Source organism: Manis pentadactyla, chromosome 8 (genome assembly GCF_030020395.1).
Source record: "Manis pentadactyla isolate mManPen7 chromosome 8, mManPen7.hap1, whole genome shotgun sequence".
Taxonomy (NCBI): domain Eukaryota; kingdom Metazoa; phylum Chordata; class Mammalia; order Pholidota; family Manidae; genus Manis; species Manis pentadactyla.
This window is the reverse complement of record NC_080026.1, coordinates 53,301,546-53,324,822: the sequence shown is the minus strand read 5'-3', so window position 1 is coordinate 53,324,822 and position 23,277 is coordinate 53,301,546. Positions and strand designations below refer to the sequence as shown.

Below are 23,277 nucleotides of genomic sequence, written 5' to 3'. Positions count from 1 at the left end.
TTTCACTTTACCCTTACAACATCCCTGAAGTGAAGTAACGCCATGTGAGGAGGACAGCAGGCGCAGCCCTGGGAAGACTTGGAGAGTGAGATTTGAGAAGTGACTTGCTTAGATAGGGAGTAAGGGAGAGGGAGGAATCAAAGTGGGCTGTAAGGATTCTAGATTGTCTGGGTGAGCGGGGATGCTGGTAATTGATCTTAATTTTAAAAATACAAGTGAAAGAGACATGATTAGGAGACATGAAATTCTTCTGTTCATATCAGTTTGGTGGAAATAACTTACTCATTTATTCAGTAAATGTATTCTTTCAAATACTTTTGGTATGGAAAGGAGGTGGAAGCTTGAGTGGGGAGTTGTGATCAGGGAAGGTTTGTTTTTCTTCAAAGATGGAAGAGTCAAGGACACTTTGGTGGACTGAGGGAAAAAGGCCACTGAAGAGGAAAGAAAATTGAAATCACAAGAGAAAGAAGGTAATCAGACATAATCTCAGAGGAAATGGAAGTGTTGAGGTCAAGAGCCCTGGTGAAAGGGCTACCCTGAAGAAGACAAGTGATGCATCTTCCTCTTCTAAAAAGGAAAGGAAATAGGAAGTAGATACAGATATAGATAAGTATCCAGGATGGCATTTCTTGTCTCTCTGAAGCAAGTTAATCTGCTGAGATTGAGAAGAGCATGTGTGAGGGGAAAAGAAAAGTAACCATTGTGATTGGAAAAGGGACTTCATCAGTGACAAGTGACCTAATTGCTGAATAGTGATCAATACCCTTGAAATCACAAATGCAGAAAGAGGCCAATCAGAATAATTAAGCAGTTTTCTCCAGCAACTTTCATAACAGTACCAAAAACAAATAGTTTTAGTGAACCTGCATGGAGATTGGAAGGGAAGGAATGATGGAGAACTTGGATGGGGTGTAGTGTGAAGTCACAAAATTGAAGTCGGTAATGAGGTTGCTAATTGAAGGTCTGAATCTTTGTATCCTGCTTTGATTAAGGAAGAAAGCCAAGCCAAGATGGGGCTGATAAATGTGGAGAATGAAGAGGATGAAGATTCTCAGTAAGTAAGCTATAGGATTTATCGAAGTAAAGGAGTGTTAGAGATGGAAAAATAGGCATATGTAGTGTTAAGAGTCCTAAATTTAAGATTCTAGAGTTAGAACAATTGGAGGTGATGATAGGGGCCAAAGTATGGCTGATGATGGTGAGTAGCCAAGATGAACAGTGCTAATTACAACAGCAGTAACATTAATGAAAGCTACTGTTTATTGAGTACTGCATGCTTTCCATAGGTTATCATATTTATCGTTGACAACCATTCTGTGAGGTGCATGTTACGATCTCCATTTTACAAATTAAGAAACTGGTCTCAGTGAAGTTAAAAAACTTTTCCCTGGGGGGGCGGAAGATGGCGGCGTGAGTAGAGCAGCGGAAATCTCCTCCCAAAACAACATATATCTATGAAAATATAACAAAGACAACCCTTCCTAGAATAAAGACCAGAGGACACAGGACAATATCCAGACCACATCCGCACCCGAGAGAACCCAGCGCCTCGCGAAGGGGGTAAGATACAAGCCCCGGCCCCGCGGGAGCCGAGCGCCCCTCCCCCAACTCCCGGCGGGAGAAGAGCAGGCAGAGCGGGAGGGAGACGGAGCCCAGGGCTGCCGAACACCCAGCCGCAGCCATCCGGGCCAGAGTGTAGGGCCCTCGATACTGGGAAAACAGGGCAGCAAGAACAGTGAGCAGGCACTGGAGGCTGGGCGACAGAGGACATAAGAAAAGCGCGCGACCATTTTTTTTTTTTTTTGCTTTTTTGCTGCTTTGTTTTGGCGAGCGCTGTTTGGAAGTCTTAAAGGGACAGGGACCCCAATATTAGGGAAACAGGGCAGAAAGACCGGTGAGCAGAGGCCTGAGGCTGGCACCGGAGAATAAAGAAAAACGAACGACCACCTTTTTTTTTTAATTAAAAATTTTTTTTTTTTTTAATTAAAAAAATTTTTTTTCTTGTTTTTTTTTGTGGTCGTTGTTTTGTTTTGGCGGGTGCTTTTTGGAAGTCTTAAAGGGGCAGGGCGGGCCACTTAATCCAGAGGTAGGGAATCCGGGACCTCTGGGCACCCTAACCCCTGGGCTGCAGGGAGCAGGGAGGCCCCTTACGGAGATAAATAGCCTCCCAGCAGCTCCTGCTCCAACGCGACTCCACCATTTTGGAGTAGCTGCCCGAGCCAGGCCACGCCCACAGCAACAGCGGAGATTAACTCCATAGCAGCCGGGCAGGAAGCAGAAACTCTGTCTGCGCGCAGCTGCCCAGCACAAGCCACTAGAGGCCGCTGTTCTCCCAGGAGAGGAGGGCCACAAACCAACAAGAAAGGAAGTCCTTCCAGCCGTCACTCGTCCCAGTTCTGCAGACTATTCCTATCACCATGAAAAGGCAAAGCTACAGGCAGACAAAGATCACAGAGACAACACCAGAGAAGGAGACAGACCTAACCAGTCTCCCTGAAAAAGAATTCAAAATAAGAATCATAAACATGCTGACAGAGATGCAGAGAAATACGCAAGAAAAATGGGATGAAGTCCGGAAAGAGATCACAGATGCCAGAAAGGAGATCGCAGAAATGAAACAAACTCTGGAAGGGTTTATAAGCAGAATGGATAGAATGCAAGAGGCCATTGATGGAATTGAAATCAGAGAACAGGAACGCATGGAAGCTGACATAGAGACAAAAGGATCTCCAGAAATGAAACAATATTAAGAGAACTGTGTGACCAATCTAAAAGGAGCAATATCCGTATTATAGGGGTCCCAGAAGAAGAAGAGAGAGGCAAAGAGATGGAAAGTATCTTAGAAGAAATAATTGCTGAAAACTTCCCCACACTGGGGGAGGAAGTAATCAAACAGACCACGGAAATACACAGAACCCCCAACAGAAAGGATCCAAGAAGGGCAACACCAAGACACATAATAATTAAAATGGCAAAGATCAAGGACAAGGAAAGAGTGTTAAAGGCAGCTAGAGAGAAAAAGGTCACCTATAAAGGGAAACCCATCAGGCTAACGTCAGATTTCTCAACAGAAACCCTACAGGCCAGAAGAGAATGGCATGATATATTTAATACAATGAAACAGAAGGGCCTTGAACCAAGGATACTGTATCCAGCACGACTATCATTCAAATATGACGGTGGGATTAAACAAGTCCCAGACAAACAAAAGCTGAGGGAATTTGCTTTCCACAAACCACCTCTACAGAACATCTTACAGGGACTGCTCTAGATGGGAGCACTCCTAGAAAGAGCACAGCACAAAACACCCAACATATGAAGAATCGAGGAGGAGGAACAAGAAGGGAGAGAAGAAAAGAATCTCCAGACAGTGTATATAACAGCTCAATAAGTGAGCTAAGTTAGGCAGTAAGATACTAAAGAGGCTAACCTTGAACCTTTGGTAACCACGAATTTAAAGCCTGCAATGGCAATAAGTACATATCTTTCAATAGTCACCCTAAATGTTAATGGGTTGAATGCACCAATCAAAAGACACAGAGTAACAGAATGGATAAAAAAGCAAGACCCATCTATATGCTGCTTACAAGAAACTCACCTCAAACCCAAAGACATGTACAGACTAAAAGTCAAGGGATGGAAAAACATATTTCAAGCAAACAACAGTGAGAAGAAAGCAGGGGTTGCAGTACTAATATCAGACAAAATAGACTTCAAAACAAAGAAAGTAACAAGAGATAAAGAAGGACACTACATAATGATAAAGGGCTCAGTCAAACAAGAGGATATAACCATTCTAAATATATATGCACCCAACACAGGAGCACCAGCATATGTGAAACAAATACTAACAGAACTAAAGGGGGATATAGACTGCAATGCATTCATTCTAGGAGACTTCAACACACCACTCACCCCAAAGGATAGATCCACTGGGCAGAAAATAAGTAAGGACACGGAAGCACTGAACAACACAGTAGAGCAGATGGACCTAATAGACATCTATAGAACTCTACATCCAAAAGCAGCGGGATATACATTCTTCTCAAGTGCACATGGAACATTCTCCAGAATAGACCACATACTAGGCCACAAAAAGAGCCTCAGAAAATTCCAAAAGATTGAAATCCTACCAACCAACTTTTCAGACCACAAAGGCATAAAACTAGAAATAAACTGTACAAAGAAAGCAAAGAGGCTCACAAACACATGGAGGCTTAACAACACGCTCCTAAATAATCAATGGATCAATGACCAAATCAAAATGGAGATCCAGCAATATATGGAAACAAATGACAACAACAACACTAAGCCCCAACTTTTGTGGGACACAGCAAAAGCAGTCTTAAGAGGAAAGTATATAGCAATCCAAGCATATTTAAAAAAGGAAGAGCAATCCCAAATGAATGGTCTAATGTCACAATTATCGAAATTGGAAAAAGAAGAACAGATGAGGCCTAAGGTCAGCAGAAGGAGGGACATAATAAAGATCAGAGAAGAAATAAATAAAATTGAGAAGAATAAAACAATAGCAAAAATCAATGAAACCAAGAGCTGGTTCTTCGAGAAAATAAACAAAATAGATAAGCCTCTAGCCAGACTTATTAAGAAGAAAAGAGAGTCAACACAAATCAACAGTATCAGAAACGAGAAAGGAAAAATCACGACGGACCCCACGGAAATGCAAAGAATTATTGGAGAATACTATGAAAACCTATATGCTAACAAGCTGGGAAACCTAGGAGAAATGGACAACTTCCTAGAAAAATATAACCTTCCAAGATTGACCCAGGAAGAAACAGAAAATCTAAACAGACCAATTACCAGCAATGAAATTGAAGAGGTAATCAAAAAACTACCAAAGAACAAAACCCCCGGGCCAGATGGATTTACCTCGGAATTTTATCAGACATACAGGGAAGACATAATACCCATTCTCCTTAAAGTCTTCCAAAAAATAGAGGAGGAGGGGATACTCCCAAACTCATTCTATGAAGCTAACATCACCCTAATACCAAAACCAGGCAAAGACCCCACCAAAAAAGAAAACTACAGACCAATATCCCTGATGAACGTAGATGCAAAAATACTCAACAAAATACTAGCAAACCGAATTCAAAAATACATCAAAAGGATCATACACCATGACCAAGTGGGATTCATTCCAGGGATGCAAGGATGGTACAACATTCGAAAGTCCATCAACATCATCCACCACATCAACAAAAAGAAAGACAAAAACCACATGATCATCTCCATAGATGCTGAAAAAGCATTTGACAAAGTTCAACATCCATTCATGTTAAAAACTCTCAGCAAAATGGGAATAGAGGGCAAGTACCTCAACATAATAAAGGCCATCTATGATAAACCCACAGCCAACATTATATTGAACAGCGAGAAGCTGAAAGCATTTCCTCTGAGATCGGGAACTAGACAGGGATGCCCACTCTCTCCACTGTTATTTAACATAGTACTGGAGGTCCTAGCCACGGCAATCAGACAAAATAAAGAAATACAAGGAATCCAGATTGGTAAAGAAGAAGTTAAACTGTCACTATTTGCAGATGACATGATACTGTACATAAAAAACCCTAAAGACTCCACCCCAAAACTACTAGAACTGATATCGGAATACAGCAAAGTTGCAGGATACAAAATCAACACACAGAAATCTGTGGCTTTCCTATATACTAACAATGAACCAACAGAGAGAGAAATCAGGAAAACAACTCCATTCACAATTGCATCAAAAAAAATAAAATACCTAGGAATAAACCTAACCAAAGAAGTGAAAGACTTATACTCTGAAAACTACAAGTCACTCTTAAGAGAAATTAAAGGGGACACTAACAGATGGAAACTCATCCCATGCTCGTGGCTAGGAAACAATTAATATCGTTAAAATGGCCATCCTGCCCAAAGCAATATACAGATTTGATGCAATCCCTATGAAACTACCAGCAACATTCTTCAATGAACTGGAACAAATAATTCAAAAATTCATATGGAAACACCAAAGACCCCGAATAGCCAAAGCAATCCTGAGAAAGAAGAATAAAGTAGGGGGGATCTCACTCCCCAACTTCAAGCTCTACTATAAAGCCATAGTAATCAAGACAATTTGGTACTGGCACAAGAGCAGAGCCACAGACCAATGGAACAGACTAGAGAATCCAGACATTAACCCAGACATATATGGTCAATTAATATTTGATAAAGGAGCCATGGACATACAATGGCGAAATGACAGTCTCTTCAACAGGTGGTGCTGGCAAAACTGGACAGCTACATGTAGGAGAATGAAACTGGACCATTGTCTAACCCCATATACAAAAGTAAACTCAAAATGGATCAAAGACCTGAATGTAAGCCAGGAAACCATTAAACTCCTGGAAGAAAACATAGGCGAAAACCTCTTAGACATAAACATGAGTGACCTCTTCTTGAACATATCTCCCCGGGCAAGGAAAACAACAGCAAAAATGAGTAAGTGGGACTATATTAAGCTGAAAAGCTTCTGTACAGCAAAAGACACCATCAATAGAACAAGAAGGATCCCTACAGTATGGGAGAATATATTTGAAAATGACACATCCGATAAAGGCTTGACGTCCAGAATATATAAGGAGCTCTCACGCCTCAACAAACAAAAAACAAATAACCCAATTAAAAAATGGGCAGAGGAACTGAACAGACAGTTCTCCAAAAAAGAAATACAGATGGCCAACAGACACATGAAAAGATGCTCCACATCGCTAATTATCAGAGAAATGCAAATTAAAACTACAATGAGGTATCACCTCACACCAGTAAGGATGGCTGCCATCCAAAAGACAAACAACAACAAATGTTGGCGAGGCTGTGGAGAAAGGGGAACCCTCCTACACTGCTGGTGGGAATGTAAGTTAGTTCAACCATTGTGGAAAGCAGTATGGAGGTATATCAAAATGCTCAAAACAGACTTACCATTTAACCCAGGAATTCCACTCCTAGGAATTTACCCTAAGAATGCAGCAATCAAGTTTGAGAAAGACAGATGCACCCCTATGTTTATTGCAGCACTATTCACAATAGCCAAGAATTGGAAGCAACCTAAATGTCCATCAATAGATGAATGGATAAAGAAGATGTGGTACATATACACAATGGAATACTACTCAGCTATAAGAAAAGGGCAAATCCAATCATTTGCAGAAACATGGATGGAGCTGGAGGGTATTATGCTCAGTGAAACAAGCCAAGCGGAGAAAGAGAAATACCAAATGATTTCACTTATCTGTGGAATATAAGAACAAAGGAAAAACTGAAGGAACAAAACAGCAGCAGAATCACAGAACTCAAGAATGGACTAACAGGTACCAAAGGGAAAGGGACTGGGGAGGATGGGTGGGTAGGGAGGGATAAGGGGGGGAGAAGTAGGGGGGTATTAAGATTAACATGCATGGGGGGGTAGGAGAAAAGGGAGGGCTGTACAACACAGAGAAGGCAAGTAGTGATTCTACAACATTTTGCTATGCTGATGGACAGTGACTGTAAAGGGGTTTATAGGGGAGACCTGGTATAGGGGAGAGCCTAGTAAACATAATATTCGTCATGTAAGTGTAGATTAGTGATAGCAAAAAAAAAAAAAAAAAAGGGCAGTTCCTGTGTGGTAACCTCCAACGAGTTCTACACAAGGGTATAAAGGGCATATAAAAGTGTAGGCAAAGGGTCTTTTTGTGTTTATACAGAGGATCAAAGCCTAATTGGGCTACCCCGAAAATGAACTAAGATACGATATGAAAAAGAACTTCCAACATCTGCACCCTCTGGAAGACTCATGCCAGAAGATGATCATCAAAAAACCCCAACAAAGATCCACGCACTGCTACAGCTGTAGATGCACTCATCCCACCAGTTCCTGGACCTGCCATGGGAATGAGGAAGGAGATATCTAAGCTGGCCTGTGCATACAGTAAAACAACAAAATTGGACTGGATCTATACTGTTGGAACTCAACCAAGAATTTGGAGAAGTGCAAATTGTAGCGCTCTAAAGTCTTACAACTACAAACTATTTATTGTTAAAAGAACATATGGCATGTGAACAGTCCCCAGGAATGGGTTGTTTTAATTTGTCTGATTTCTCTCAGACTGTTCAAGTTCATTTGGACAATATCCACCATATCATAGATAAGTTTTCACAAATGCCTAAGGTGCCTAACTGGTTTTCTTGGTTTCACTGCAGATGGCTGGTAATTACAGATATGCTTTGGTTATGTAACTATACTCCTATTATGTTAATGTGTGTGTGCAATTTAAGTAGTAGCTTAAAACCTATACATGCTGAAGTTACTCTACAAGAAGATATATCAAAGAAATAATCAATCTTCCCATGTTTTCTTCCGCCTGCTACTTCTATAGCTTTTCTTCTTCCCTCCTAATTACAACCCTTAAATAGAATTCGTGCCTCATATCAAATTTACCGAGTATCATAATTCTTCCAAGTGGTAAAGATACCTCAAGACAAATGCTGGGCATAGAAGCCACAGGGCATAAATATGCAAAGAAGTAAAAAGCTAACTTTTTCAAACAATAAGGCTTCTCTCTCACTTACCAACTTCACATTTCCCTGTATGGCCCCGGAAGATGACTGGTTAGCCAGAGACGGGTAAGATTCCTCAAGGGAGGAACAACCTAAGACAGGCACAGTCGCAGGGGGGCCATCAGGTGAGAAATTGGGGATCAACAGAGGTGAGGCTTAGAACCTCACCCCCCCGTTCTGAGAGAAATCTTCTGCATACGTGGATGTTTTATTGCCCTGGTCTAGCTTGGATTAACACATAGTCTACAGGCACACACCTGATCATCTACATGTGCTCTCTTACAACACTAAACTATGTTTTCTACCTTTATCTTGTATCTACCTACCACTTCAGCATTTTATTAAAAATAATAATAATAAAGAGAGAAATGTGGTATCCACATATAAATCAAGTATAAAAACCAAATGAGTATTCATATTTGAACTGACTGTTTATAGTTCATAATGCATGAGCAAAACCGAAAGTTTCTGTGATGACTGCCCTTGTACTGTTCACTATGTAACTTATTCATTATGTAAGAATTTGTTCTACATGTAAAAACTTGTTTGTTATGCCTCAGAAGATTGGAGACTGACAAAAATTAGGCTTGGGGTGGAATAATGATTGTGCATTGAGCATTGACTCCCCTATACAGAATTTTATTGTCGTTAACAACCATTTGATCAATAAATATGAGAGATGCCCTCACAAAAAAAAAAAAAAAAAAGGACAGACTTCCAATGGTAAAATAAATTAGTAACCGGGATGTAATGTATAGCATAAGGAATATAGTCAAGATATTGTAACAGCCTGGTAGGGTGATAGCTGGAACCTAGAATTATGTATATAAATGTTCTACCACTGTGTTGTACACTTGAAACTCATGTAATGTAATACTGTGTGTCAACTACCCTTCAATAAAAAATAATTATTAAAAAAAAAAAAAAAAAAAAAAAAAAACTTTTCCCTAGGCGTGTAGAAGTACCTGAGTCTTCTAGCCCCAAAGCCTTTATGCCCAACTACCGAACTGTGCTGGCCTCCTACAAAGTAAGAGTCATTGAAGAAGAGGGAGTCGAAGAGCTCCAAATTCAAGTGTGTTGGGATTAATTGTTCTTATGGATAATAAAGCCCTTCCACCCCCCCATAACAGATCTTGTATGGAAAGGAAGACAGGAGTTGTGTGACAAATTTCTTAGTAAATGGAGATGAATGACTCAAAGGTCAGTAGATGACAACTACAAAATAGCTATAGTGTAGTCTGAAAAGTGGATAAAATGGGATGATGATGCAGCAGTCACCTTTGGAAACCAGGATAATACCAACTTGTCTTTCTGACCTGGAATTTGGGTGTATGTAGTGATTTATTATGAGGAGTAGTTGAAGTGATCCTCCTGTGAAAGGTTTCTTAACAACAGAACTGGGGTTTCTAAAGGTAAGGAGTAAAGAATCCAGGGAGGGAAGAGGACTCATCCAGTTGCACATGAAATATCAGACAGGAACGGTGGGCAGGGAGGGTGATCATATAATTTATTGACTAAACAAGTGTTACTTTGAAAATGAAAAGAATGCCTTTAATAGTTACCCTGAGACAACAGGCATACACCAAGACTCTCCTGGGAAAATTGAGATGTTTAGTCATTTCAGTGATGGGTAACCAGAGGAGCTATCACCTTGGAAGGGGGTTGTGGATATTGAGAATGAATGAATTGAACCCTAAATTAGAGGGGCACGAATGGAGCTTGCTAGCCTAAGGTTATTCTCTCTAACTCTGCAATACTGCCTCAAAATGATATGGGGACACCTTGTTCTATAAAGTTCTGGAGATTTGAAGAAGTTCTAGAAATTCTTCTCTAGATGAAGATTTGGAAGCCATTACTATATAGGTGTACTTTGAACCTTAGAAGTGGAGGAGACCCTCAGAGAAGAACACAAAGAAGGAAAGTGAGGAGGAGGAGAATCCAGAGGCTTACCAACATAAAGGAACTGGCAAAGAAGAATCCAGCCAAGGAGACTGAAAAGGAGACCCAGAGGGGTATGAGGAAAACCAGAAGAGATTGGCATCTCACAAGTCAAGAGAGAAGAGAGATTTAAGAAATGAATTATTAATAGTCTCATATGCTTTATTTTCTTCAGAGAGGTCAAATAAGATAAGGACTGGAATGTGTCCATTGGATTGGATTTAGCAATTAGGTTATTGTTAATCTTGGCCTTAGTAGTTTTGGTAGAGAGTATGGGCAGAAGCCAGACTGCAGTGCCCAGAGAGGTGAGATGAGGTAAGGAAACTACTTCCAGTGTAGACTACCCCTGAGTGATCTTGAAAGAGGAGAATGTCAACAGGATTTTTTCTTTTTAATTGAGGCAGTGGAGAAGCCAATGGAGATGAGGGGTTAAAAAGTAGGAGGGAGCTGAAAGTGCAGCCAGTGCCTCCTAGTAATGTCTACTCAGTAATTTTGTAGTAATCTATAGAGTGAAAGTGAGAGGAAGATATATTTTAAATCAAGTAAGACAAGCTTCAAAATAACTACAATTTGTTAGAAGCTGGAAAGGGTGGAAAGTGTTTATTGAAGAGATGGAATTCCTAATTTGGATGAGATACTGAAAGATGACTAGGTTATGGACTAACTAGGATTCTATTTTTTCTCTGTGCTCAATCTTGCTTTTTGGAACAGTTTAACTGTGTCCCAATGACAAGATTGGGATGGGTTTATTATTTTCTAGAGATTTGTTCTTGTACTTTACAAAATTAATTGTGTCTTTGTACATTGGAAATATTTTCTGGTTAATTATATTTAAGCTTTCTGTTGTAGTGACATTTGGTTATTGGCTGAATTCACTGTTTTTGGTAATTTCTGTTTCTTTAGGATAAGCAAAATCAAATCTGTATGTTCGTTTTAGAATTATGAACTTTTAGAGATCGATAGTTCTATATTAATTTTATTCTTTTGTTTTAATATTGCTCTTATCAAAATGTGATTTGATACCATGAAATTCTTATTAATTCACCTGTAGTTCACTTGTCCTAGTTCCTTAGGTGGAATAATAAGTAATAACTGCACACATATTATGCCAACAGCGTAATTATTATACTGAGTTTGGATGAGTGAAATTAAAACATTGGTAGGAATTATTTCTTTTTTTATTATATCAATGTGGCTTATTTGCAAGGGCAACAAGAGATATTTATCAGCACATAAAATGCATTCATTGTTACTACTTTTGGGTATTCATTCATTGAAGTGCAAAATTCACTGTACCCTGGCCAATGGTAAAAAGAGGTTTTTGGTGTGACTTTCAGGACAGCTGCTTATATCCATCAGCTTGCTCTTATACTACTTTTTAATATTTGCTATCCAGATTTTATTGGACTTTTAATACATTATGGCTTAGAGTTCATTAAAGATTAATATCCTTTGCCATTTTCTGGATTTCCTCTTAATGATGTTTCCAAAGACCGTAATGCTGATAATTATTCTTGAAGGTTTTTTCTCTGTTAGTCTTATTTAAATATTTTGGAGAGTATTTCTAAAATCATACATTTCATATTACTGAAATACATTTATTTTCTCTACACCTTATTTTTGAAAATATAGAATCACAGTAAGGTAGTTTTGACAAGACCTGATTATGCACAATTTAAGGAAACAATTAGAATGGGTCACTTTAATCTTTGGTTAATCTTGATGCATACTATCACTATATTACTATTTTCTGAATGTTGTACTGTCATAAAAGTTTACAGCCTAAAAGATATTTAGAGATCACCTAGTTTTGTCTTGTTTTTTTTTTAAATATGTTAAGAAGAATAAGGCTCAGAAATGTTAAGCACTTGGCCTGAAATCCTAAAGAGGGTTTGAGGCAAAACAGCACTTGGTTTCTAGTGTAATTCATTTGTAACTTCAACCCATTTTCTTTACACCTGCCTACATTTAGACAACAGTGATGTAAAGTAAATTGTGATTGGTACCCAATGAGCTAGAAACAATATTAAGTGTAGTTTGCATTTGAAATGAATTTGCTCCAGAAGTGTTTAAATATATTATTATTTTTTGTTCCTGTTCTTTATCGCTCCCAGTCCCCATGCCCTTCTCTCCTACTCTCTATCCATCCTCATGGATGGTTATGGAGCAATAGAGTAAGCAACTGGATCTCAGTTTGATCTCGCTATTAAATTTCTTGATGTGAAATGTTTTGTAACAGGAAAAACATTTGTCTGTAATTGAATGCCTCAACTAAATATTTTTCTTTAGAAGGAAGCTAATTTTCATTGTCTTTAAGAATTACAAAGGAATAAGAGGAAACTAGTGCTGTCTAAAGTTGCAAGATGTCTTTAAAGCTTGTAAATATCTGTGTTCACTATTTCTGAAACTTATTTTGCAGACTCTCTTACCTTATATAAAAAATATATTTAAACTATCATTATGGTTTTGCTATATAAATTAGTTTTCATTTAACTTTCACTTCACATTTGGGGTAAGGCTCCAAGCTATGTTTTTCATGTTTCTTTAGGAGGTATGGAAAACCATCATGTTTACAATTGATTTTAAGAACTTTTAAACTCTAAATTACAGTTTTTAATATAGGAAGAATAACATCCAAGATTTTTCTTGCTTAAGTTTTTGTTTTTACTCTGAAAAAGTTTGGTAAGGTTTTTAGGTGTTTCTGTAATACTTTCCTTAGTACCTTAAATGTTTGCTATGGAATGGAAAAAAAGTTTTGTAAATGTGCTTCTTTATTTCTCAGAGCTTTAGCTGTATGAAGATTTTCTAAAGGAATTTGAATATTAAAATTTCTCCAAAGTCAGCATTAAATAAATTGGTGTTTATTTATTGAGCTCTTACTGTTTGTGGCACTGTGTTAGGCACAAATAATTTTTTTTCTTAAACAAATGAGGACCTGGTTTCCCTTCTTAAGGAAAGTATAATCTAGCTTGGAAATAATAATGCTGTAGTGCAGTGCATTGAGTCCTAAGATAGAGGTATGTATAAAAGTAATTAATTGGGAATTAATGGGAATTCCTATAGCAACAGCAACATAATTTTTAAAAATCAGTGAAATAGTGTTGAGAAAGGGCATACCTAGGAGAAATTATATGGTAGTGCAGTGTTATGAGATTAGAAAGGTTAGATGGTGGCGGGAATTGTATAGCATGATAATAAAGAATTGGGATCTTATTCCCTAGGAATTGGGGTGTTATTTATGATTTTAAGGAATGTGAGGGACATTTTTAGCAACTGTAGAATTTAGATTGGGTGCAAAATAGAACAGGCAGAGTGACCAATTAAGAGGTTGTTGGTATTGCAAGTGGGAGAGGAGATGTGGGCCTGAGAATGTTTAGGCATAGAGTTAGAGGGGAAGAGCCAAATTCAGGGTGATGATCATGGTAGCTCTAATGGTTACTGACTTTCCTACAACCTGCCAGGCAGTGTGCTACACATTTTTTTTGTATCATTAATCTACAATTACATGAAGAACATTATGTTTACTAGACTCCCCCCATCACCAAGTACCCCCCACAAACCCCATTACAGTCACTGTCCATCAGCATAGTAAGATGCTGTAGAATCACTACTTGTCTTCTATGTGTTGCACAGCCCTCCTCGTGCCCCCCCAATTATACATGCTAATCATAATGCCCCCTTTCTTTCTCACCACCCCCTTATCCCTCCCTTCCCACCTATCCTCCAAAGTCCCTTTCTCTTTGGTAACTGTTAGTCCATTCTTGGGTTCTGTGATTTTGCTGCTATTTTGTTCCTTCAGTTTTTTCTTTGCTCTTATACTCCACAGATGAGTGAAATCATTTGGTACTTGTCTTTCTCTACCTGGCTTATTTCAGTGAGCATAATATCCTTTAACTCCACCCATGTTGTTGCAAATGGTAGGATTTCTTTTCTTCTTATGGCCAAATAATATTCCATTGTGTATATGTACCACATCTTCTTTATCCATTCATCTACTGATGGACACTTAGGTTGCTTCCATTTCTTGGCTATTGTAAATAGTGTTGCAATAAACATAGGGGTGCATCTGTGTTTTTTAAACTGGGCTACTGCATTCTTAGGGTGAATTCCTAGGAGTGGAATTCCTGAGTCAAATGGTTTTTCTATTTTGAGCTTTTTGAGGAACATTTCCTTCAAGATACCACATTAGTGTCTAAGGTGCTAGAGACCACAATCCAAACTTTCTAAGAATGTGTGACATCCTGACATCCAAACAGATGTTCCTTAATGCAAAATTCACAAAATCAAATTTGGAATTTGTCAAGAATGGCCTGAGCTCTATGAACAACTGCTATAATCTACAACTGTTAAAATTTCTTTGAAAGTTGAAATACCCCCACTTATGGTAAATAATCAGTGATTATGGGATCATGATTTGTCTTGTGGAAGTTTTCAGTTTGTAAAACCGTTTATCTTATTGCTAACCTGTTTTATATGGATTATCTCACTCAGTTGTTCTGGAACTTTGCAAAGGTGTCATTTCCTTCCCTAATCCAAATTTTAAATTCCAAGAATTTTATAAAAACAAAGCCTAGTAAAATGTAGTTTAAGTTTTCATATTCAGTGACTATCACATCTTGATTCAATGTTCCCAAGAGAATGTTTATTAGCCATTGCAACATGGGTTGTGAATATCCTTATATTAATAAAAAATATATATGATATATAAATAATCTAATGAATTCTCAGTTTTAAGACTCTCATTGGGAATCATTCTGATGGTTATTGCTTAACACATCTAGAATGACCAAATATTTGCAGAGTAAACCTAAGATTAACAGATATTTTCTTGTTTAAATACTGTATAATTTAATACAGCTGATGTGCCTTAACTATCTTATTCCTTAAAGAGAATTCTGTTAATCTGAACAACGTCAGTTCATAGTCTCTTCCTCTCACCCCTACCCAAGTTTCCTGGATTTCAAATATATAACTCTTTATTGTAGTTACAGATGTTTGTAGAGAAAGATTTTTAAGTCTTGTTTCCAGGTGTACAAATCACAATCTAATGGATTTTAATAAATGTTCTGGGTAATATTTAGAGATAGTATTTAATAAGGAATCTTCTTTGCCCACTGTCTAATTTTTAGTTGGCCTGTCAAAAGGAGAAAGGCTGTGTCTTCTAAACATGGCTATTTTAGTTCTAGTTAATTAGTTCCAAAAATATCATATAATTCCAAGACAGCTGCCATGGGACCTTGGCCCTGTGGGCTTTGGTTTTTGTCACCTATAGAATATGGGGTTGGAGAATATGATGTCTGAAGTTGCTTCTGTTGTGCAAATGTATGATTCTAACTTATTGTGTTCATTCCTTTCTTCATGTCATTTATGAAATAGTATAAATAGAGTCACTTTTTTCTCCTAAGATATTTTTTATTTTTAATGCTGTGTTGCAAAGAATATAAAAGATGTTTGGGAGAAACACTAATCAGTCTATAATCAATATATATTGAACTCTGAAGAGATGGGTTTTAGCTGCTAAGAGTCCATATCAACCAACCCTCATTTTCAAGAAGGCTGCTTCAAATCATGGCAGGTTCTGATTCAACAGAATATATTGAGTACTTATTATGCTATATGTTATTTTGTTTAATCCTCACCCTGTGATTTATAGCAGTCTCCTTTTTTTGGTTCAGGACACATTTCTGAGAAATATTCTCTCCCATGGTAATTTCTCTAATACTATAGTAATTAAGAAATTTAGGCAAACACATGGTATTATTTTAAAAGGGGTTTTGGACTTTTGACATTTGGTGAAAGATTAGGAATCAAGTCCTTCAGATGTTACTGTTTGCTTAGGAAAAAGTATGCTTTCTAATCAGGCTATAAGAATAAAGGTCATTATTGTAATCTTTTTCCTTGTCCTTTTCCTTGTTTTCTGTAGAAGTCACAGGTAGGGAAAAGGCAAAAAATACAGGTACTCCTCTCTTTAATTTTCAGTGCTTTTCTGGCACCAGCATCATCATAAAGCAGAATATAAAAACACGACCTTGCAGACTGCTCTGAGGAAAGGTTGCAGTGATCTTTCTCTTCCTCCAGATGCTACTGTCTGTATTAATGTGTTCAGCTAGTGCCAAACAAAGAGAACCACATACTACATTTACTGAGAATGTTTACTGACGCTTTATAATCTTCGAAGATCCGCAATTTACCTAACAGCAGTTCTATGGGATATACATTTTATAGAAAAGGAAACCAAACATCACACAGCCTCTGTGTGACTGGCTAGTAATTCTAGATTTCCAGTCAGTTGCCTTGTTTTCACCACTGTCACAATGTTATTTTGACTATTTGAGAACAGGTTCAGAAACTAGCAAAAATAGAATGAGTAAAGAGGTAGTAAATATTGATTGAAATATTTGTTGAATAAGTAATAAATTTTGGTTGAATGAATGAGTGAGTGAATGAAAAAGGGAACTATAGCACAAAGGACTCTTCTCTTCTTATCACTGTGGCCCCTGGCTATTTGGTAGTTCTTAAGGAGGAAACTTTGTGACCTAAGGAGCATTTATTGTCCTGTTGCTGGGCTTGAGATTTTATTTTCAGTGGTAAATGTAATGTCATTGGTGACCATGACTAACACACAGAAATGACAAGGTATTGAAAAATGCCTGAAAGTGAAGAATATATGTGTAGTAATGACTTGGTGTAGGGCATAGCAGTAGTACCGTTGACCCTTGAACAACATGAGTTTGAACTGCGTGGGTCCACTTATACATGGATTTTAAAAAAATAAACATATTGGAAAATTTTTGGAGATTTGCAAATTTGAAACATCATTTTATTTTCCCTGGTTTACTTTATTATAAGAATACAGTATAAAATATATATACAAAATATGTGTTAATCAACTATGTTATCAGTAAGGCTTCCAGTCAACAACAGGCTATTTGTAGTTAAGTTTTGGGAGAGTCAAAAGTTATCTGTAAGAGTTTGACTGTGTGTGGTGGGTCAGTGCCCCTAACCTTTACCCTGTTCAAAGGTCAACTGTAGTTCTATATGTAAAGAAGATAAATGTGTAAAAATCCACAAGACTGAGGGTGTTAGCTTAATTCTGTAATCTTTTGTATGCTAGGTAGTAGAAATTAATCACAGAAAACCAGAACATAACTGAGGTATCAGAGTCAGCTGTTCAGATGTCTCTGGCAAGTCTCAATCAACAAAAGCAGAGCCACTATTACCTTATCTTAGTGACCATTTCATTTCCAGAAGGTGAAGGAAATACCAGGGGAGCTGATACTCTGAGCCTGATTTTGACCCACTGAGATATTAATCAGACAAGTGAACATAACAGGAATCCTGAGAGAAAAGCCATGTCATTCATTCAACACATTCAACAAATGATTGAATGCCTTCTATGTGCCACCTACTGTTCTAGATGCTGTAGATTTAGCAGTGAATCCAACAGACAGAATTGTCTTCATCAAGGGCTTTCATTTTAAGAGCTTACAATGATCTGTTGCCCAAAAAAAGCTAGCCTCATGGCTACTTAACTGCAGTGATCTTAACTTACACTTCACTTCACACCCTACTTGCAGGGTCACATTCCAGATGTTGTCATCATCTGAAACTGTTTGTTTCAGAAATTTAGAAATTCCACTCTCCTTCATTACCACATTTTTAATGCTCCTATCTCAGAGAGATTGGCCATTGTCTAATAATTGATTGTATTATCAATGTTTGCCTGACCTCTTTCTGTTTCCTACTCAGTCTGTATTCCATTTTTGATCATATGGATTGTTCTCTCACCTGTATCCTTGATTCCCTTCCACTCATGCTTCTGCTGCCTCAGCTCACAGAAACTCCCATCTCTACATCAGTGACACAATCTTCATTCTCTGCTATTGGATCCAAGGAGCTGAATCCTGCTGGAGAATCTCAGATATCTGAAAAATTTGATATCACCAGAAATTCATGGTGGTCAGCCTCTACTGAGCTCTCGGCTGACCATTAAATCCTTTTATTTATTCTTGGTCACTCCTCTCTCCATCCTTATTTTCCTTTTTCTCATTTTTATTTTGATACCAGACTTAATTAATTCTCTTAAGGACTTGACTTGAGCTATTCTTTCTGTCTGTAATGCCTTTCTTCCCTCCTTTTCTCTCTTTACTTATTCAGATTTTATTCACAGTAAAATAACAGAACTCAATCTTAGGTATTTATTGGCAGCTTTACAGGATCTCTTCTGGGCTGCTGTTTTTGACCCTATTCCACTCATCAGTTTAACACCTTCTCCCATTTCTCACTCTGAGCTGGTAACCTTTTATTTTAGTGAGAAAATGGAAGCATCCAAATCTTGGTCCTTTTACTGCCGAATATATTAATCTTCCTGCACCTGTACTCAAGAATGCTCTCATCCTTCTTATTCCATTAGCTGAACTGTCACCATTCCTAGCGTTTGCACACTGAATCCTCTTTTGTTCTTTGCCTACTCATTATTCCTGGAATTATCTCCTCTCATCTGTATTACTTTCCCTGTTGGAGAAACATGCTATACAAACATTCAATAATATCTCTTGTTTTAAAAAACAAAACAAAACAAAACAAAACAAAAACCCTCCCTTATCCCATGTTCCCTTCAAGCGACCATTTCCTTATCACCTGTTAAGGCAGAACTTCTCAAAAGAGTGGTCTAAACTCCTTGCCTCTGTTTCCTCACCACTGTTTGCCACTCCCCAGAGACCACTCTTTGACAAGGTTGTCAGTAACCTCCATGTTGCTAAATCCAATGATCAGTTCCCAGTTTTCCTCTTACTCAACCTCTCTGTGATATTCCTGTTTCAGGTTTTCTTTACTTGCTTTCTGGGAGGTACCACTCTTTGGATTTTTCTCCTGTCTTACTTGCTGCTCCTTTTAGGTCTCCTGTGCTGAATGCTCCTCCTCTGCCTGACTCAATGATGCTAACCAGATAGCTTGGTCTGCAAATCTCTTCTTTGCTCCATTTGCACTCATTCTTGAGGTCCCTACTGTTCAATGCTGTAGCCACTAGCTGTAGTCTTCTCATTGTAGAAAGTTCTGTTGGACAGCACTGTTCTGGGTTATTTCACCTATCTGGTCTCATTAAAAGAAATCTAGATGACATAGGTGAAGGGGGAAAAAATTAGTGAGATATTTTTCTTCATCTAGGTGATGGCTACATGAAGATATATACATGTCAAAATTCATTGAGCTATACACTAATATTTGTGCATTTTATTGTATGTGCCTCAATTTAAAAATATTTTTAAAAATTTATTCAGCAGTTTGATTGCCCCCCTCCTAAGCCCCAGTTTGGTATATCCAGTGTCTACTTGATATTCTTTGCTTGGTTTCTAAGACACCTGTCAAATGTAACATGGCTAAAACTGAACTTTATTTTCCCTCCCACTGTGCTTTTCTGTATGTCTTCCCTATCAGTAAACAGTGCTACTCTTCACACAGGCTTAAAAAACCTTGTGGTCTTTTTTTTTGGCAAGGGGAATGGGGAATGGCAGGCAAGAAGACTTCCATTCTTGGATTGAGGGGCAGATGGGGGAAGAAGACTTCCCTTCTAAAGGAGAAACACTTGCAAGGGAACACTTCTATTATTTCTACACCTTCAGTCTCTGAGAAGCAGGAGTGAATGACTTCGCTTATTCTATGTAGTAATTTTTAACTTCTCTTTTTCTCTTGTACTCAATGTCTAATGCATCAAACTTACACTAATCTCCAAGCCCTGGACTACTCTTTTCTCAGATACTCACATGTCCCATTTCCGTCATTCAGGTGTTCACTCAGATGTCACCTCTTGAGACATTCTTTGTCCATGCTATCTAAAGTATCATTCCTGTCTGTTACATAGCACTTAGCAGTGTCTGACATTACAATGTGTTTGTTTTTTGTCTTTCTCTATGCCACTGGAATCCATGAGGGTAGGGATTTTGTTTTTGCTCTATACCCAGTGCCAAAAATATGAGATGGTATATAGTAAGTGTTCAATAAACATTTGTTGAATTAAATGTCATATTAATGAAATGTCTAATGACATGAAACTAGGAGGTGTAGCTAAAACATTTAGGTCAGCTTTTTGCCTTTTGTTTTGGCCATTCATATTTACATTTTTCCAGTCACTGCATTACAGAAAGTGAAACTTTTTTCCTGAGGAGGTTGTTTGTATGATATAGGCATTTTGTTATTATGTTTTTCACTTATGGTAAATTTTGAGAAAACACAAATCTTAATATTGTTTGGAACAAGTTTTATTTATTAAGACATTATAACAATAATTGTATTTGAAGTTCAAAATTATAGTAATAATGATGATTTTTATACTTGGCATTATAGCTATAGAGTACAAAAGTAGTAAGACAGGCTCCCTGATTTAAGGAACTCATGACCTAGGGGTAAGACAGTCATGTAGATACATAACTACAGGGTGGGTGTCCATTTAGTTTGGAAACAGAAACAAATACACATATGCCCTAAGGAGTCTTCAATCTATTAAAAATTATATATATTTCTGGACTTTATGGACAGTCAGTATAATATAAGGTGATAAAAATTAGAATACAGCTGTGTATAAAAAGTATGGCAGAGGAAAGGAGGGCTCAGCTGATTGTGCTGGCAGATAGAATTATGATCTTGGATAGAGTGAAACTCCATGGATATCCAGGCTGGGCATTGCAAATACAGAGGTAAAGAAGCCACGTCAGTTTAAGAGCATTAGAGAAATCCCTCAGGATGGCCTAGATATGTCACCTCAATAAGAGAAAAAAACAGATGGATCCTGTTATCTGTCAGCTTTCACTTCTAATGCCCATGCTGAGTTAGCTGGAATCTTTGTAGCACCTCAAGATACATGGCTCAACCCTGTAGTAGTCTAAGATAGAGGGTGCTAGTAGTCAGAGCAGTTAAGACAATACTATATTTATGCTCATAATTGATTCCATGATTTTAAGTTAAAAATAGATGTATCATTTTGATTAGTTCAGGAGGCAGCAGGAACAGGTATGGAGGATGTATAGAGACTCCGTTCCAGGGCCATTCCATTGGGTTGAACAGTTAATGCACTGGCCACTGGTGCTCAGCCAGTGAAGTAGGCTAGTGGCACTGAAATCTAGCCAGTACTTTGGTGACTGTGTACCAAATTTCATATTCTTCTTGTGGGGTTGCACACGCCTGGTAAGAGGTGTTTTTTCCTAATTCATGCAAAATCCTGTGTAGTCTCACCGCAGCTGCCCCATTTCCTGTCTTCTTTATCCTCTGCCTAGGATATTGTGGCATAAGAACTGTTTCCAAGCTGAAAGGAACTCAAGACAGTTCTCTATATTTGAGCATTTTGAAGCAAAGATCATTCTGATTTAAAAACTTGTAGTTCAAAAGAAACCTTTATGTTTGCCTTATAACTATAATAAGGAAATATTTTTCATGCCTCTGCCTTGTATAAACTATAGAGAAGGGGAAAACAGCTAGCTAAAGAGAAGCATCTTGTTGCCATCCCAGATGTAGGAATTTATCATTTAGGCATTCTACAAATAGCCTTCATTTTATTGTACACAAAAAATTAATTCATTTTAAAAAAATTCAAGAAGAATATGAAATTTGGTGCTAGTTTATTCATCGTTTGGTTTTAGTATTTTCTGAGTTCTCAAATATCCTCAAATAGATATCCGTTTATTACCACAGGAGGGTAATAACCCAGCTGCCCCATAGTATGTAGATGATACTCCACTGCCTCCTAGAGTCCTGTTAAAAAGACTGATATGGTCTGATCCTCCTCCTTTTGTAGTTAACTGGTGATTTACCTGGAAGTTTTAAGTTAGGATTTGGGAGAGGAAGGATAGGGAGCCACCATCAAGTTGTCTTTGTTCAGATCAAATATGTTCCAAGACTCCTTCTCTCAACACTGTACTTGAGGCTATTTTTTTTAGCACACTCTTGAAGTTCAAAACATTCATACATCAAACGTTAAGACTGGCCACTGGTTTTCATGTCAGAACTTTATTTAAATTAGTTGTGTTTTACTATTTCCATTAATATGTTTGTTTTTCTTTTGTAGGTGAAGCTTTATTCTAAGAATATTTGTTTCATCTGGTTTATGAGCTCAAAGTGTATAAATGTCAGAGAAGTGTTGAAAGATTGGTAAGTATTTAATGTAATAGGTATTAGAAGACAAAATACTTGGTTCAGTCCAAGGTTTTACAACTTCATAATTATGTGGCATTAATTAAATCCCAAAGTAAAAACAATTAAAGTTTCCATTAGTAGAGATGGATATATAAATTATGGCTTATTCATACAGTGGCATATTGCACAGTGGTTTAAAGGAATGAACATCATCTTGGAGGGAAAAGCAAAGTTACAAAAGAATACATGTATACTCTTTATAAAATGTTTAAAAATAATTAAAACAATACTGAATATTTTTATGGCTATAAGTATTTTAAAAATTATAAAAATGTGTACAGAAATGATAAACACCAACTAGGGAGGGGAAAGAGGTAGTGGTAGGGTATGACTCTCCTATATTGTAAGGTATGATTTCTTTACACACACACATACATACAGGCACATGAACTGACTTGAATATAGTATAATGTTAATACTTGCTAGATCTGAATTTTGGCTATAATCTCATGTTATGTATTCTTTGTACTTTTCTAGGTATTTGAAATATTTTTAAAAATCTTTAAAAAATACCAGACATTCATCTTTTCAGTTGGCAGTCAGAATGGTTGAAAGGCATTCAATTAAATT

General features: G+C 37.6%; 1 protein-coding gene across 5 annotated transcripts in view; it reads left to right on the top strand.

The window, feature by feature from the left end:
* The window catches only part of LYST (lysosomal trafficking regulator), a 224,662-nt gene that overhangs the window by 3,833 nt on the left and 197,552 nt on the right, over window positions 1-23,277 (top strand). For 3 of the 5 annotated variants that reach the window (XR_008998856.1, XM_036919307.2, XM_036919309.2), the window contains exon 2: window positions 22,580-22,662. Coding sequence is in view for 4 of the 5 variants with exons in the window: in XM_036919307.2 (XP_036775202.2) it covers window positions 22,619-22,662 (44 nt within the window). In the remaining variant the exon portion in view is untranslated. Of the gene's footprint in view, window positions 1-992; window positions 1,055-22,579; window positions 22,663-23,277 lie in introns of all 5 variants that reach the window. The other 2 variants (XM_057505741.1, XM_036919308.2) reach the window with 2 other exon arrangements.